This window comes from Barbus barbus (genome assembly GCF_936440315.1).
Source record: "Barbus barbus genome assembly, chromosome: 36".
NCBI lineage: Eukaryota > Metazoa > Chordata > Actinopteri > Cypriniformes > Cyprinidae > Barbus > Barbus barbus.
In genome coordinates, this window is record NC_136714.1 from 18,162,950 (window position 1) to 18,182,583 (window position 19,634).

At 37.9% G+C, this 19,634-nt stretch overlaps 1 protein-coding gene across 1 annotated transcript in view; it reads right to left on the minus strand.

Moving 5' to 3' along the window:
- LOC306856176 (RIMS-binding protein 2-like) overlaps window positions 1-19,634 on the minus strand; it is a gene marked incomplete at both ends in the record, with an annotated part of 89,755 nt that overhangs the window by 44,016 nt on the left and 26,105 nt on the right. Inside the window, 5 exons of the mRNA XM_079395259.1 lie at window positions 4,442-4,590; window positions 5,530-5,707; window positions 7,476-7,526; window positions 9,452-9,556; window positions 13,033-13,122. Of these exons, the coding sequence (XP_079251385.1) occupies window positions 4,442-4,590; window positions 5,530-5,707; window positions 7,476-7,526; window positions 9,452-9,556; window positions 13,033-13,122 (573 nt within the window). The remainder of the gene's footprint in view (window positions 1-4,441; window positions 4,591-5,529; window positions 5,708-7,475; window positions 7,527-9,451; window positions 9,557-13,032; window positions 13,123-19,634) is intronic.

Sequence of the window (19,634 nt, forward strand, 5' to 3'; positions counted from 1 at the left end):
CTGAACCTTGTCACTGCCTACACCACTCACCAGTACCTGGAAGAGTTGCATCAGCACTTGAGAGCGACTTTCGCCTTCGCGCAACAGCAACTGCAGCGAAGCGCAGAAGGTCGTAAAGCCCACTACGACCAAAAGGCCTCTCACCATGAGCTCAGTGTCGGAGACAAAGTGTGGTACTACCGCTTTGCCCAACCAAAGCAGAACACTTCCCATCGCCTGGCAAAGAAGTTCTTACCTCGCTGGACGGGACCCCATGAGATAGTAGACAAGCTCTCACCTGTCGCCTACCGAATCAAAATCAGCCAAGGGCGCAGCGAGCCAATACTTCGATGGGTCCATCGAAACCAGATAAAGAGGCACCAGAGCTCCAGCCGACTGGCAAAGGGGGAAGATCAAGCCCACTGACACAGACCGACACCCATACGCTCTACATCACACTAACATAATCTCTGTTGTTTAGGAAACATATAGCGACCTCGTTAAACATAACACATACACTCTCTCCTCAGCTGCACTACTAGGGCCAACCTCTAGTAGAGAGGAGTTACTCCACACATGTGACACTCGTTTGCGGCCTCACCTCATTCGGTGTCCTTGTGTCTCTTTGTGTATCTTTTTGTTTGTCGTGTCTCTTTTATGTTTTCCCATTTTCCTTTTCTCAATCCAATCTCTCTTCTCCTCTAGTCCCCTCATCAGGAAACTCCCTTTACAAATTCCTTAAATCCAGGTCCCGAAATTGAGATTGACTCCCTTTAATAAGTCGTTGGAACTCGTTGCGAGAACCGTGGTCAACCGATCCAGGTGACCGGGCCATTCTCCTCAGTTTAACCATTATCGACGCTAATAACATTTACCGGCTCAAAGATGTAGTGAATGTGGGATTTTGGCAAGGGAACACCTATGTCAAAATCCACACTCCTGAAGTCGTTGCGTATCACGATAACAACGAACAGTTGTATCTGGCCCCAAACCTAAAGATGTGTACGCTCACGAAGGACATTCACTTCCTTTGCCCGAGTAAGCCTTTTATCCGCGATAATACTGAGGGCATCTGCGGCCTAGAATCCATAAGGCCCGACACTAGCTGCCCCGCCGAAGCGACACCACGTTCTCAAGTTGAGGTAACGCAAGCCGAAATTATCGGAAACCGATGGCTGGTCAACACCCCAGCGCGAACGGCTACCCTCACATACGATCAACACGACACCGCCACACGCATTATCCTACCTAACCAAACTCTATGGATCACGGTCCCTAAGGGCTCGATCCTCCATATTGACGATTTGGCGTTGTACCACCTTACCGACGACGAGTATCAGGCTGAAATCGAAATCTCACCTTTCTTCAAACAGCACTCCTTCACCCTTGATCCAGAATTGGAAGAAAGGATCAGGGAGGAAGGAACACAACTGATTGATTTAACTCCCGTTGATACAGCTTTAGAAGCTATCGCTCGCCTTCCGCCCGCTGGCGCGCCAATTATTCGGTCTTGGTCGGCCGCTGACACAGCGCTTTGCATCTCTACTATTGTAGGATATGTTGTGACTTTGACCCAGGCCTTCCTCCTACACAAACGAGTGAACGCCGTTCAAGAGTCTTGCAACAAATGCACGTCAGGCGTCCCGCGCATTTTCCGACGTGATAAAACTGACCAAGAACCCGAACCGGAGAACTCACTTAACCTGATTGAGATCACGCCTGTACCGCCTCGTCGAACCCCGGACAACTAAACCAATCAAAACAACCCCACTTCCAGTAATCCAGTTGTCTTCTCAAGTTTCTAACCTGTACATTCCAAAATTACCCGGCACCAGGATTCAGTCAGTGATGGAGATGTTGTTTGTGCCTTGTGTGTGCCTGTTCTCCCTTCTTCTTGTTCCAGCGCCCGCTAACGTTCACAACGGGAACCTCACCGAGCGAAGGGGGATATGTAGGAAGAACTCTGCTTATACGCACACACAATTTCCAGACAACCTGGCGTCGGCTGGGATATCCTCCCTAACTGCCAGCTCACCATTAAGTCGCCGTAAATTCAAAGGCATATCGCAAAGGATGACGTTTACGGGCGACTCGAAATAGACAATTTCCAGACTTTCCAAACCAAAGACTTTTACGACCCTGCATATCACGCACATTCCAAGAAAACGCGCGCCTTTTCTCTGTTGCGCTCCCTAAAACAGACAAAGGAATTCAACTGGTCCATGTTGCTATTGAAACAAAGAAAGAGAGCCACACCTTTGAACTAGAAACGAATGTTTAAAAGGGGAACAAAAGTTATACTGGTTTCTGCTATGTGAAGCAAAATATACTCGAGAAAAGAAACACTATAGACAGATTATCTATACATGTATTAAGAAGTGTGTTTGTGACATTTATAAGCTGTTGCATTATTTTTAATCCATGGTAAATCCAGAATGTATAAGTTACCTGATTACTAGATGTTTAGCTCACTTATTATTTGTGTCGTTTAGAATTTGAGGATCTGTTTATCAATGTATGTAACCCAGTAATATCCTCTGTGGTCACGTGTATTTTTGGTGCATATCAAAAATATAAGTGTTTGGTTTCTTTAGAAAGCTAACCTTATGAAGAATATTATGGTTGAATGAAAATGATCCGTTTTATCAACCCGTGGTTACAATAACGGATAGAAACTTGCTTGCAATAATTTGTTTTATGTGATGAATAACTGACCAGATAATGTATGCAAAACACGCAGCTACGCAGGGCGGGGCTCCGCTCACAGCTACACTTGCGATTGGCCCAAATGCCCACAGAGACTCTTTCGATTGGACCACGCGCCCAAAAAGGCGGACCCCAAATCGTCCCGTTAAAAACGGATACTCAACCTCAGGAAGTTGGAGTTGGAGAGTTTGAAAACAACAGGAGGACACGCACGCCAGCGAGTCTCTCGTTCTGCTCACGCGGCAAGCGCTTCAGGCCATAACATCACGGCGAAGCAAAGCAACTAACACAAAGACTCAGTTAAACTTTCAAAGAACTTTAATCCTAAACTTCATTACGTCAGAACGAGACAACCAACCACTGAAGAGTGCGCTGGTCACGCGACCGACCGAACAGCCAATCCAAACGCAGCCCGCAAAGAACTGAATTCACCTGAGGAAAAAGCCTGAATTTGAACCGGAGAAAGCCTGAACTGAGCTCGATCAAAACAACTGAAAGACCAAGTAAGGCAAATCTCTTTATTGACTGAAACCGGGATATCTCTCCGCTGAGGGTAAAGATAAAATACTTCTTTGTCTATGAGTTTCCTCAGGTCGAAAAGCTAGCATTCAAACCTAAGTCTCTCTCTCTCTTCAGATATAAACAACTCGCTCCCATTTGTGTGTATGTTAAATTGTCTGTTAATGTTGTGTTAGAATAGTGAATAAAACTTTGACCTTATTAAGAAATCTTTGTCTGTGTTATGTGATTTAACATGTCGTAACTATTTGCCAAAAAGATTGCGTTACCTAAAGCTCATAAACCTGAGAGCTAGCTTAAAACTGAGTTAACTAGTTGTTTATTTTTTATCGTCGGCCGCGAGTGAAATAAACAAAATTGTTAAAGAGATAACTGCTGTTATTAATGCTTGCTGGACAAGTCGTTAACAAGGCATAAGTTGTACATTCTGATTAATAACCATTAATCATATGAAGATCAACTCTTAAGAGTGATTCCCTAAAAGCTAAATAATAAAATAAAGATATATATGTAGGATTCATTTTCTACATTACATAACATCCATTTTTTCCAGTCCTGCTCCCAATGTGCACAGTGCATGCATGTGTTCATGGATGATTTGATTCATGTATGATTAAGTGCACAGAGCAGACATGATTATTACCTATTTGCATTGATGTCAATCTCATACCCAGGGAAAATATAAGGCTGAAGTGCGCAATTTCTTTGGTGGTGAAAGCATTACCAAATTGAACTGGTTTTGTCATTGTCAATGGTTGAGCCAATTGTGCTGTGTTAAGCTGGCTGAGATGCTCAAACATCTTTTTTGATAGCAGCATCGAGTCGTGGTGTTTACACAATGCAATGTTTTTGCAAAATCAACATACAAATGGTTTACAGCTGAGAGAGGATGAGATATTTTAACATCAAAACAGTTGCACACTTCACCTAATTATTAAATTATTTTTTTGTCTCCATACATGTCTCCTTTGGACATCTAAGCTCTCAGTGGAACAGTGGATTGAGTTTTCACATAAACAACTGACTTTCTTTCCTAAAGCATCAGACAATCTTCAACATCTGATATGAGGTCATTTGTGGATCTAATTATAGAGAGAGAGAGACCAATTATAAAAGCATGAAATGAGCACATTTCTTTTCTCTTGAGTAAAATACAGACAGATAAACAGATACTGTTATCCGCTCGTGGCAACGGGTTAACCGAATGATCACAGTGTAGCCGAGTCGCATGACAAACCTCTGAGAGGGATGCTTGCACGGGGCTGCTGGAGCGACTCTGGGTTTGGACGGTGGGTTTGACCGACAGCTGCTCTGGATTATTTCTCTTATGTTGCTGTACTATGGGCAGTTCTGAGACCAGTGGAGATCCGTCAAATCTCTCATCACCTGCAAGCATGCGTTACAATGGAAATCAATGACGTTTATCACTGAACAATAGGATGGATCTGAACAAATGGATTTAAATAAGGCTATGGAAAAAAAATTAGAAGGCAATTAAATATATTTATTTAAAATGAAAGTAATTAAAGTGATGTGTTAAAATATATGATTTACTTATTTACACATGCATTAATTAAATAATAAGTAATAACATTTGTAATTTAAAAATTCTATATTTAATATTTATTAAAATAGCACTAGAGGTTAATGGTTGGCACTGGCAGTATCAAACATTTAATCATTTGACAATTTCATCATTGAAAAAAATCCATAGCAAATATTCACCTTCCATTTTTCTAATAATAATAATAATGATGATTATTATTAGTAGTATTCTTTTAGTATTTAAGGATAAAGTGCTTCATGGATGATGCATTTTTGTATGACAAAACGAGTTAACATTTTAGCACTTCTGGTTCCATCATCCTGAAGACTGGGCTTTTTTGAATGGATTTTTGGTTAAATGCTTGAAATAAGGTCTAGCTTATGGTGATTGTATTTAGGCTTCAAAATTCAAATTCACAAAATTCATAAAAGTTGTGTTAATTTGTGAAGATTATCATGATGCACAAAACATGTAAGTATCAAACTTTTTAAGTATCACTCTATTTACTAAAAACTATTATGCAGTCTAAATGTTTCCCCTTACAAAAAGCACTATGATTTTACCACGGTACATTAATGTATGAGATAAATGCAACGTGCTGCATGACAAAAGCTATTAAGACAAAAAAAACAAGGCATTTTTATTTAAATTAGGGGCATTTTAAGAAATGCCAGAAATTCTAGAAAGGTGTTATAAAAACAGCTCACAACATTCTGAAATGTCTGTGGTTCATGTGGGAGAAAATACACCCCCATCTGTTTGAAAAATGCTTCACTCACTTTTTTCGGCCTGGCGCTGCAGGCTGTTGTAACTGTTGCACAAGTTTTTCTCCTGTGAGTCAGTGTTGAGTGTATCCTCCGCGTCAGACCCCAGGTGATATTTCTCCAGCTCTTTCGACAAACTATTGCACTGCTCACTCTGTGTCCAGCATTTCTGCTCCAAGTCATGAACCTTGACCTTTGAGAGCCAGGGTAAGGAATATACAAGAAAGAAATACACAAACAATGAAATAAAATTGTTTATATCATACACCGGAATAAAAGCACAGATGAAATTCACTGAACTGTAGCAGTAGTTTACAAATGGTTTTGTTATAGGACCCAGCAATATGCAAAATTACACCCAACAATATGCAAAATTTCTTGACATGGCTGAAAAGAAAAACTGACAATTTTGTAAACGCATATAGCAGCATAGTGATTACCAGCCTAAAATACTGAACAAACACTGGGCAAAATACAGTATTAAAATCCCTGCTATTAGACATATGACCCAGCTTTACATAAATTTGCGACAAAATGCTATAAAGATTGGATGCACAGCCTGTAACAATAACAACATGTTAATGGAATTATTTTTTCCTCTATTAGAAGCCTATTTATTCTGATATCCTAAGGGGCATATACAAAATGTACAAAATACAAAATCTTTAAACAATAATGATATTAGTTGTGTCACACATCCCTAGTTTTAACTTGAGAACTCATGCATGAGACGCTGCAAAAAAAAAAAAACAGACACTTTTTAGTGGCAAAGGCATTAGAGGTTTAAATAAATACTGTGTGTGCGCGTTTAAGTGTATTATCTAACCAGACCTTAATACTGATACAGTCACATAATTTCATCAGGTCCTAGTTTCACCCCAACAACAAAAGACCTGATGCAAAGAAGACCTGACCTGATGGAACTTCATTTTGTTTGTTAAACTCTAACAAACTTCGTTTGTTAACTCTTTAGCAGCAACAATTCACGGCCACAAAGATGAGTGTAGCAGCAAATATACTCAATGGACACATAATAATGCAATGATTTTAAAGGGACAGGTCACCCAAAAAATTTCAATTCTGTCATTATTTACTCATCCCTCATGTTTTTCAAAATTAATTAAATTTCAGTCTGTTCTTCCCACAAAGCCATAACTAGTGTCAAAAAATGTAATGCACAGCATAAATCACAATGGCCACTTTTAATTATGCTTTTATAATGTTTTTGTGTCCTATTTGAAGCTGGAAAGCCTCAATTCACTCATATGGAAGAAAATATTAATAAATTAATCAAAAATGTTCCTTTGAAAGAAGTCAGATGGGTTTGGAATGAGTAAATTATGACAAAAATTATGACAAATAATTGAATTATTATTTTAAAAGTGCCCTGGTGCATGTTATTTGTATGCCTCCCATGAGAAAAACGAATTGAAATGGAAGGTTACAAAAGAATCTCTGAATGAGTAAGTGTGTGTACCTGCATTTTGTCCATATGGCTCTGTTTAAACACAAAAGGAAAACAATATATAAATCAGAATGACAAGGGTCAGAGATGAAAAATATCACAAAACAATGGAAAAAAAGGATCAACTGAATGGCTTGAAACAAAATCGCAATATTAAAGATGGGAAAAGCAAAAATTATGAAGGTCATAAAAATAAGGAAACTCTGAAAGGACGCCCCATAGGAGACATAAGTTCTCCTCGAAAGTCAATCTGATAGTACGTGACAAGCAGAAGCTTCTCAGACTGGACTGACTGTCAGACACGGAGGTCTTTTACCAAACACATAGGGAATCAAGACAGGTTGCATCGGTCCCTTCTACGTTTATCAGATAATTTGGGTAGACAGTTTCTTTTTGCACGAACGGCAGACTCTGCTGACCAAGCCAGGAGTGTAAATTAGACTTTTCATAGTAGGATGCCATAGGACAGAAGGAAAGCAAGTAGATAATATTTTACCTCTAGCAGATGCACCACGTCTTCGTGCTCTTTTTCAGCTTCAGCCTGAACCTGAAAATATGAGATAGCATATTAGCGTAGCTGTACAAATGCGATTCCATTCACTCAAACCCGATGAACCCAAATCTCAGAAAGTAACTGCAACGTCAGTAGAACATTATAATTTCACATTGATTCTAAAAGGTTTGCCAAGATTTGGTTGGCAAAGCTACTTTATCTAATTTCAGACAGATTTATTGATCCCAGAGGGGAAATTCAGTATTTGAAGGGCAAAACTGTGAGTCACAGTTCACAGCAGTTACTCATAAGTGAGTAAAATTACAATGAAAACTATCTGTTTGTAGGCAAACAGGAAATTGAAAGATACAGACAGGCCATGATTGCCATGCAAGTTGTATCAGCAAGTAATTTGTGCATATATGCCTGTGTAGTGTATGTTAGTGAGGTAAAAGCTCTGTCAAACCCCTCCCTAGGGATCTGCACTGATGCGGTGTCTGCTGTCGGCTCTAATTGCTTTGTTTGCCTGTCGCTGCTCCTTCCTGAAAGGCCGCAGACACAAAGAAAAGCAAACAGTTCTGCAGCCATGATCCTATTATGTGACTGCACTGATTTTATCCAGCCCTACTATGCCAGACTATCTATTGCTTCCATGTCAGAAGAATATTTCCTTATCCTAATGTAAACTTCTGCGGAAGGACTGGAAAAAAAATGATGGTGTGTCATGATCATTAGATATGATATAATAAATGACAGACTGAATAAGATGGCGTGAGGCACAGAACTGGATCATGGTAGCAATCTGTGCTGTGAAAAGCATTCATTTCAATCTCCTCTGTCTTGCTAAATCCAATTTCATAGCTAGAAATTTTTAAAGTTAAAAGATTTTTTTATATCATAAACTAACAATTAAGACTGAATTGATTAGTCAACATTGTTGACAAAAAAAATGCCGACAAATATTAAAACAAATAGTCATTTGATCTCATATGATGTAATGTAAAGGCCTGCAATAAAGCAGTTTGATTCAGCACTCAAACTGAATCAAACTGAATCAAATGCATGCAGTCTAATAGAAGAAGACATGTTTATGAGATGTGCAAATGAAGCCGAACCAGTAGAGTGTGATTTTGTAGTTTTGCAGGTAGTTTAAAGGTAAAAACAACTTTGATATACACAAGCAGCAGTTTAGCGGACATACTGACAGCAGTGTTTAAATAAATATGTAAATATGTGCTGCAAGCTTTTCTCTCAATAACATAATAAACACACAACTAAGATGCCAGCGGTGAGAAAATAGCAGTTAAAGCATCTGATTATAGTGCTGCAGATGTTTGCACCAGCTCTGCAATCAGCAATCCAGTATGTCACATCTCATTTATTTATATAGCATTGCAGAAACTTTATTTTTTCTTTAAAAGAAAATCTTTTACTTCAGGAACATGCATTTCTGAGGAGCAAAAGACATCTTCAGTGTCACATTATTACAATTTGATTTTCTGCTATAAAGCAGCTCTATATGTATGAATGTAGTATAGAATATGTATAACTCAATATTAATGAATTACAAAAGCTGAATAATTGATCAACACCTACTGATTAATCTGTGAAATAATCTATAATTAGTCAATTAATCATTCAAATAATCGCTGGATTAATCGATTATCAAAATTATAATTTGTTGCAGCCCTACTAACAATAAAATAACATTCACATGTCGGCATAAATGACTAAATAACAGCTTGGTTGGATATTACATATTCTAAGTATTAAACATCTATACATAAAAGGGATCTGAAACATAGCAAGACAGTTTTAACCTTCAAAGGATACAATCTGTTAAATAAATAAAAATCAACCCCTGGGACATACAGTGACTGTAGTTAACGAAAAACACACACACACACACACACACACACACACACACACACACACGTGTGTGCAGGCATGTTTGAGGTTCACTGAGGTTCTTACTGTACCTTCTGCAGAAGGCTGATCTCCTGCTGTCTGGAGTTGAGGAAAGCCAAGGCCTGCTCATGCTCTGCCTCCAGTTGCTGCCGCCGATCTGCAGCCTCTCGCATATGCTGAAGAAAAGAAAAACAGAAAGAGGGAGAAAAAAAAAGGAAATTAGAATTAGGACATGTGACAAACATTTGTAGAAACGCCTGCTTTCTTAAAGATACATTGTAAAACAAACCATTGATCACTGTTCTAATCTGCTGTTTTCAGGCTGTGGACAAAGATCTGGGAAAAAAGCATCATGAATAACCACACAGGCGTTTTAATAGACACATTAAGTGCAATAGTGACATTGAGTGATGACACCAACAGCCACTGATGGTGAAGCACTTGGTAAATACAACATGTTCTGTGAACATACAGAAAACCGAGAACGTCACAATAAAAGCTGATGAATAAAAAGCAATAAACAATGTCTAATGGACTGTTTGGGTTCAGGTTTTCTTCTCCTTTATTCAAGATGCAGTTAAACTGGACAGGAGTAGGACGGAAACATATCAGATGTGTTGTGAGGCTTAAAAGCTTAAGCTTATAAGGTCTAAGATTCATCTTTTCTACCCATTTCTCTCACTGTTATTATCTCCATCCTCTTCAAGGGAGTTAAAGCCTCTTTTCTTTTCTTTGATGACTTTGGTGGAGTTTTAAGTGTACATACACACCTCACACACTCACATGTCTACACACTCAATGTTTTGCATATTCATTAAAATAGGAGCAGCTGAAGAGTTTCAGAGGACAGGAACAACTCTTTTTGTTTAGTTTTTTTGCTTTTTGTTTTTTACTTATTGATTTATTTTGAACAAATGTGCAAACGAACATAAAATGAATTAGCTACATAATAGCAAATAAAAAGCATATGCTACATAGCTACATCAATTTAAATTTATGTCATTTCAAACCATGTTTTTCTTCTGTAAACATAACAGATATTTTGAATAATGTTTCTGTACACACAATTGTCTAATGTTATTTTGGACCTCACTTTCTTTAATTGCATGGGGGGAAATACTAATAAATCACTGGGGTATTTTATCAAAACATAATCTTCTTTCTGGTTCCATTTAAAAAGCCATGGATTGACATGAGGCTCAGTAATGACAGAATTTTTTATTTTTTGGTGACCCATCCCTTTAAGAATTTAGGATTTAAAATAGACGGAAAGTTCAAACGAAACATTCCAGACGGAAATTCAGACAGAAAAGCTTAATTTTTTCTTTAAAAGAAAATCTTTTATTTCAGTCCAGCTGCTGCAACACTATCTGGAATGATTATGCATTTCTGAGGAGCAAAATACATCTTCAAACAACATCAAAAAGAATCCTGAAATTTTACAGAAAACCTTGTTTTCTCCTCGACTTGCTGCTACACTATTTCTACTTCTTTGTCTCGTCTCATCACTTCTGTAATCATTTATCACATAGTCAATAATAAGAAAGGTAGGAGAGATAAATACATATTTTTAATTTCAAAGATGAGCCGTCGATTTCTTGTTACAAGAGCTTTCTTCCTCTCGAGACACATGACACAAGCAGTCAATAAAGCGACAAGTGCAGGAACACTTTTCATTGAACAATGAGTCAGCAACATGACGCTGACAGAAACAACTCAGATAAATGAAACATTATTATCTCAGCTGGTATCAGTTTTTCCTTTAAAAGCAAGACCCTACCATTAGGAAATATGATCTTAAACAATACAAATTGCTTATTAGATATTAGAAAAGCTGACATGGGGAAAAGGAAGTTTAATGATATAATAAACAATCAGTTTACAGTATTTTGCAAGGATGTCTCTGTCTTCAAAACTCTAAATGATTGCTATTCTTAAGATTGAAGTTTGAGAAGCATATCGGCAAGATGTATTGATTGCTGGTTGGATTTGAATCGATTATCAAACTACTATTTAACAAATATCCAATAATGATCTTACCTTCAGGACCTGCTCAAGGTTCTCCAGTTTGTTTTGGAGCTGAGCCTTCTCCTGTCTGGCAGAGTCTCTCTCTTGACTCACACAACCAAAAGCCTTTCTGAGCTGATCATAGTCTGACTTTACCTACAGAGTAAAAGAGTTGGAAACAAAATGAGGATATATAAACTGTCCTAATTCACAAAAATCCAGCTAAATTTATATAACTGTCACTTAAACAATGAAAAGCAGAGTTGATAGAGGAACCTTGATCAGACTTCAGATATTGGGCATTTAATTATGACTACAACAAAGGGAAGAAAATGGCTGACTCTGCAACAGTGCTTAAATGCATTTTACAATGGACCGTGAGAGCATATTGCACATCGAGTGTGGGTCTAAGCAGAATATTTTTGAAACAGAATTAATCATTTTGATAGATTATTTCAGTAGTTCTTTTTCACTCTAAAAGGTGCAGTGATTCATTATAAGGTTTGAAACATAACTCTGCGGCACAAAAATTCAGGTGATTTGTATCTAAGGCAACAGATCTAAAAATAAAGTTTGTGTTCAAAAATGTGTTTGATTTTACATTGACTCATGATGCTGGCAGAGCTCAGAGAAACGCAACCAATCACCTGATGAGTGCAAAAGAGGGTCAACTCAGGACACAGTCAAACAGGAATCCATCTACCAATCAAAATGTACCACTCAATATATCACACACTTGTGGAAGCATCATTCTGGCACACGCCCATACTCGCTCTCATTTATTAGCACACATTTCATCCGTTCAGGCTGAGAGAAACAGGGATGTTGATTCGCATCTCATATCGATCTAGGATTGGTATATGAGATTGTGCCTGGTGCCAAAGCGTGTGACAAACTGACCCGTCCTACTTCTTGTTATTTACCCACTCTCCTCAGCCTTGTTAGCACCGCTGAATGCTGGGAAATGAGCCTTTGATCATTGAGGGACTGGGAATGGGAGCGGACAGCACTACCTGATTAAACAGAAGACATTTTATCTCAGACGCTTGTCTGGGGTTGTGACAGATGGCCCTTTTTGCTGTTAGAGGAGAGGAGCAGCCTGTGGATTATTCGGAAAGAGACTGCCAAACCGTGGCATGCCGGCTTGGCAAAAAAAAAAAAAAAAAAGACACTATTAACACATTGAGTGCCATGAAATGCCACTCTCAGCAGTCCTGTGTTAATATATCCACTTCTTGAATAATATCCAGTGTGAATAATATCCACTTCTAAGCAGATTTGCTACTCACATTTATATCCCTATTCGGGTGTCACTGGATTCCTTTCATAGTATGATCAAGTTTAAATCTTTAACTTTATGATTATCTCTAATGTGCATTTGGGCATGCTTGTCATATCACGGAGGCCGATTTCAAACCATAATAAATGCATACAGGCAAAGCCCTATTCAGTTTCATTGAACAAAATCAGGTCAAAACAAACAAGGTTGATATATTGACAAGAAAGGGATGCGATAAGATCAATACTGCCTATGAGATGCAGAGAAGAGCCCTTTGGGCACATGTTCCTAGAAGAGCCATGTACAGTAATGAGCAGCCATTGATCTGATGAGCTCAGCTGGCGTGTGATGCTGACCATCTCTTACCTTCTCGTACTGTGCGGCCTTCAGGATGTGACTAAACAGCTCACGATTGAGCCGTTTTCTCTCCAGCAAAGCATCCTGAAGCTCATTCTTCTGTCAAGAGGAAAAATAAAAAAAGGAGTCAGCTCATTGTCATCAACTCATCAATCTCTCTCTCTCTCTCTCTCTCTCTCTCTCTCTCTATCTATCTATAATCTACTGACAGTACCAATGAGAAATGCAACTGCAGATAAATACTATTTTCAACCAAGACATCAAGCTGTATCATCCACAAATAAATATATAGATCTCCTTGGGAACAACGGGGTACATATACAGTATGTGACTTATTAGATCATTCTTAAACTCATAGGCAATGAAAACACAAATCTCTTTAGCCTATAGGTAATGAAGATGAGTGCTCATTTTTTCATTCATCAGTGGCTGTGTTTAAAGAGCCACCCAAATCTCAAAACCTCTAGCACAGCGTGTATGAAAAATTAATCAATACTTTGTGGAGAATAATGAATGTTTTCAAACAGGTTTCACAAACACTCCCCTCTCTGCCATTGGTCGGATACTTAAACAGAGCCCCGCCCCATACTCAAACCATTAAGCCATTATTTCAGTGTTGGCTGGTTCAAAGAAATCTAATTTTTTTGAAAGCTACAGAGCACCTGAATTTCTAGTTTATGAGGGAGTCAACCAACAAATAACTGACTGTCTCTACATATTGAAGGGATAGTTCACCCAAAAATTTAAATTCTGTCATTAATTACTCACCATGTCGTTTCACATCTTCAAAACACAAATTAAGATATTTAAGATGAAATCCGAGAGCTTTCTGAGCCTGCATAGCAGCAACGCAACTGAAACGGCCCAGAAAGGGAGTAAGGACCGTAATGTTATGGAGCTACGAGAATATTTTTTGTGCACAAAGAAAACATTTTATGTTAAACATTGTTATTTTTGTTTTCTTTGCGCACAAAAAGTATTCTCTTAGCTCCATAAAATTACAGTTGAATGTAATGTAATGTCACATGGACTATTTTAACGATATCCTTACTACCTTTCTGGCCCTTGAAGTTTTCAGTTGCGTTACTGTCTATGCAGGATCAGAAAGTTCTCAAATTTCATCAAAAATATCTAAATTTGCGTTCCGAAGATGAACGAAGGTCTTACGGGTTTAGAATGACATGAGGGTGAGTTATTAATGACAGAATTTTCATTTTTGGCTCAACTATCCCTTTAAGCTAGGATAGAATTTAAAATGTAAAACATTGCAAACTTTAGGTTTAAATAATGTTTAGAAAAAAATAAGACAAAGACTTGGCAACAGGCAATGAGAAAGACAATGAAAATCATCTCACTTCTGAACAGACAACATTTATCTCACTGCACTATATCTACCAAGAAATACACGAGAGGAAGCTCAGAAAGTCATTTCAAACCCTCTAATTTGACTGTTCATCACAGCCGTCCGTCCATCTTGTAAAGTTTTCCCTGGCTGAACTCAGTGAGCATCTCTGACTCAGCATCCTGTCCTGTCCTGACTGGCTCACATGTCACAGTATATCAGGTGGCAGGTTTGCTCAACAGCAACTAGAGGAGCATTTGAACTTTCTTGTCAGAAGCCCTGTCTGTCAACCACAGCGTCACCCGGACATGACAGCTACTGCACACGAGGGCAGTTCACACTCCACTGCCTGCAAACGGTGACCACCACAGACCTCCCGTGGGATCACGTGTAGCATATCCGCATATACATTTGGGAACATTTCAGCCATCGTGTTCTATTACCTCATATGAAAGGACAGTCTTTAACCTCTGCTCAAGGTACTTTAAGAGGCCGCTGAACTGGCTGCGCATTGAAACCAGAAGTAAAAAAATATGCAGTTCGCTGAGCAGTCACGGCTGATTAAACGCAACTTTAATGTGGTAAAGATTAGACTACCATGGGATTATCAACTGAAACTCTCACAGGGATGTGAGTTAAAGCAGCGACACATATCATACCCAGGAATCCTGCTTCTGATTTCCTTATGGCTGGATCAAGAAGCAGAACGGTGAAAGAAGGAGGCGGTCTTGGGATGAGAGAGAGCGAAAGCGTGCCACAAGAATGGACTAATTCGAGCAGACACGGCTGCCTGATCCCCACCCTCCAGTTTGGCCCCTGGTTCTGCAGCTGCTCAGAAAAGCTTTGCTCATCCTTCCACAACATTCACTGAGATGAGGCTCTTTACATGGCCAACCACCGCAGCATTGTGGATGCATATAGGGTGTGTGGGTGTTGTTATACAACCACAGACATATAACAGGAGAAAAAGAACTCTGGGATACGGTAAATCTGTGGGTCAAGTCGACCTGTGAAGAGATTCTCAATACATTTCAGTTACGTTAAATCAAATGAACTGAGTTAATTTTTCTGTGTTAAATCCAAACGATGTTTTCACATTTGCAAAAAAAAAAAAGTAAAAAAAAAAAAGACACCATTACTGTATGTAGAAGTAATTTCAAATATTGTGTAAAATATTATATAAACATAGACCTATAATAATATACAAATAAAACAAATATTATAATTTATATAATTATAACATTTATGTTCTTAAATTAAATAAATTACTTTTAAATACTTGTAAATAGACTTGGGGTACTTTTTCCAATTTTCTAACAATAAACATTAAAAATGGATATAATGTATAGGGAAAAACACCAGAATAGGTAGCATTGCAAATATATCCATAAATGAAACTAGGGATGCACGATATTGGATTTTTGCTGATATCCGATATGGTGATATTTTTCAACTCATTGTGGCCGATACCGATACTGATATATTTCTTTTTGTTTGGAAGCAACACCAAGTCTCTCCTGTGGAGAAATAACAAGCTAAATATTTGTATATAATTATAATTTTGGTTAGTTTTTAACAAGAACTTACTTGTTAGAATTAAATCAACAATGAAGGTTTTTTGACAGTACATAGAAGCTTTAAAAATAACTATAAATAAACTATCAATCACTGCATTATTTTTCCCAGAAAGATGCAGTGTTCACCCTAACATTTTATTTTAAGATTTAACATTTGTAGATGGTCTAAAGCAAAAGAGTTGTAAAAATTCTGAAAATCTTTTAGAGCGTATGATTTATATATATATATATATATAAACAATATTACACAATGAATAAATCAGTACATATAAAGTACATATTTAATTTACAAGTGTCATGTTTGTGATTTTTTTTCATGCAAGCTATAGCTTCTAACCTTTAAATCAAAACATACTCATTATCTTATGACATTAATTACTGCTTTATTTAATCAGAAACAGTGTAAATGTATCCTATTCGCGAATTGACTATATTTTAATTTCTACTTCTTTATCTTCAGCTATTCATGATGCCGATATCGGTTCCTTATCTTTGTCAGATCATGATGGAAATTTGTGCAGATTATCTTTGATGGCGATTTAACCCTAAATTGTTACAGGATGAAAGTTTTTGCAGTCAATTCAGAAATAAATTTGCTGAGTTTATTGAAATTAACCAAGGTTCAGTGGATGATCCTCGAACACTTTGGAATGCAGTTAAAGGGTTTATAAGGAATAACTCAAATTTCATATGCCTCTTTCCTTCAGAAAAACAGACACAAAAATATAGTTAAACTGGAATCACAGCTCCAGAATCTGACTAGAGATAATCAGTGTTGTTTCTCAGACAATACACTCAGTAAAATCCCGGCAGTTAGGTCCAAACTCAATTCATTACTGAGATCCAGGGCAGAATTCCCCTCATGTTAGATATGATAAATGTTTCAGTTACTCAAGGCTCATTTCACCCATCTATTAAAATATAGCTATTATTTCTCTCTTGTTAAAAAAAGATAAAGATCCGACTTCCTGTTCTAGTTACCGGCCACTTTCTTTGATAGGGACTGATGTTAAATTATATGCTAAAGTACTATCTCGTCATCTAGAGAAATTTATGAATAGGCTAGTTCATCATGACCAAACAGGATTCATTAAATCACGCTCAGCTTCGGATAACTTACGCAGGTTATATCATATTATTCATTAAAATAATAGTTTGTCCTCCCCTTGCGCAGTATTATCTCTAGATGCGTTGAAAGCTTTCGACCAGCTAGAATGGAACTATTTATGGGCAGCTCTACAGCATCTGGGTCTGGGATCGAGTTTCATAAATATGATAAAGGTTCTGTATACCAATCCAGCAGCCACTGTTCTCACAGGTGCTGTTCGCTCTAACCCATTCTTTATACATCGAGGTACTCATCAGGGTTGCCTGCTTTCTCCTCTGTTATTTGCCCTATCCTTGGAACCTTTAGCTCAAGCGGTCCGACAATCTGAAACTAATTCTCCCATAAATATACGGAATACTCATCATCATATTTCTTTGTTTGCTGATGATATCTTATTATTTTTGGAGAAGCCGTCACATTCTATTCCTCGTGTTGAATTTATTTGACCATTTTGGATCTCTCTCTGGGTTTAAAATTAATTGTAGTAAGTCATGTTTACTTCCCCTCAATTCTAAAATTTATTCCATGTCCCTTTCTATATCTATTCCATTGGTTCATAACTTTAAGTACTTGAGGATAGATGTTTCTCCTTCCCTGCAGAAAATCGTCTCAAAAAACTATAATGGTATTCTAGCCAAAGTATCTTCAGATTTGGAAAATTGGTCTCGTCTTCCTACTTCTTTTCAGGCCTGTATATCGGTGATTAAAAGGAATGTTCTTCCACATATTAATTTTGTTTCTTCCATGATTCCTCTCGCTCCCCCGGTTGGCAACTGGAATAAACTACATGCATGTGTTTCAATGTATATATGGGATGGGAAACATCCTCGTATTAAACTGACTACCTTACAACGATGTAGATTACATGGAGGTCTTTCTTTCCCTAATTTTAGACTATATGCTCAAGCCTTTTCCCTCCGCCCTTTAGCAGTTTGGTTTGATCCTGACGCTTCTGTGTCTTGGAGAGCAATCTTCGGGAGTTCCGCTTAGGCAGTGTAAATCTCGGTTTGGTCCCATTGTATAGCATCTCCTCTCCACATGGAGGGATGTTGAAAGACGTTCACAACTAGTTACAAAATGGCATAGGCATTAGCCTATTTTCCACAAAAATTAACCTTTTGTCAGACAGTACTTCATTTCATTGTCCGCAATGGACTCTTAATAAAGTAAACACTCTGGGCGATATCTATGATGATAGTGGTTTAAAATCCTTCCAGAATCTTAAAACTCAATATAATCTGCCAGGCACCTCCTTTTTTATGTATTTGTGCATTAGATCGGCCCTACGGTCATAAGGGGTGCCTTGGAACTCTCAACTGCCTGTTCACCCTTTGTGCAAACTAATCCTTCCTTCTGAGGAATCTCCCTCCTCTGCTTCAGTCATCTATCTCTTTCTTCTTGAGCATTCATACAAACCTTTATCTATTACAACTGTTTGGGCTAAAGATCTTAATGAGGATGTGCATGTTTTATTTTCCGATCTGGTACGGGGTATGTTTAAATTGTCTTCTAAAAACCCTAATCACCAAATGATTTATTGGAAATTGCTGTATAGGGTTTACTTGACTCCAATGAAATGTTTTTATATGAATCTGTCATCTTCTCCTAAGTGTAATCTCTGTTCCCAAGGAGTTTTAAGCACGTTTTAAGTTTTAAGTGCCCCTCTCTCTCACCTTTTTGGACTCAGCTCTCACAGGACCTATCATATTTGTTGGGTACTGAGATATGTTTGACTCCGCGCCATTTTTTAATGAATGACTTTTGGGACTTCACCTTGTCCGTCCAACTTAAAGATCTTTACTGTTAGCTGCTCTCACAGCAGCAAAAAAAAAATAGCTTGTCAACCGTTGGAATCCTCCTCACACAATGGACAGACGAACCTGGACTGTGTATCTGTTGGACATTATCTCAGTGGAACTCTCTACTTCTCGTATGCATGGATCTAACGTGAAAACTGTTCATTAATGGCATTCAGCTTTTAATGTCTTCTTTTATAAAATCTTTGTAAAAATTATTTTATTGTTATTTGTTTATCTATTAATATTAATTAATGTGTTTATTATTATTATTAATGTTATTTTATTGATTTATTTTTTTTAAGTCTACCAAGGGGTGGGATGGTTTGGGGGTGGGTTTTAAATTTGTACAGCTGATTTTTGTTTTGTAATACTGTTCCACAAAATAAAACTCAAACAGGTGTTAACAAAAAAAAGAAACCAGTCTAAATGTTATTTCTGTAGGGCAGGCTATTTTACTTTTAATTTAATTAGAAGTAGGCCAAAAGCGCACCCTACAGATTAAAACTCCTTACCGAACGGGCTTTAGGACCCTGGGGAGGCTGTCACTGCTGCCTCTGCATGTGGGATTACTGTTTACTCTATCACACACCAAACGTGCTTTCACAGATTAAATGCAGAGATCCAAAAGAGTGAATTTAATCATCATTCAGACAAAACTTTGCTTCAAGAATGAGCCACACTGCTTACGTGATCTAATCACTAGCACACCCTGAACACATGTGAGTTAACGTATTCCTCTTATCGGCAAGACATATCGGCATAAATATTCATATCGGACCGATGCC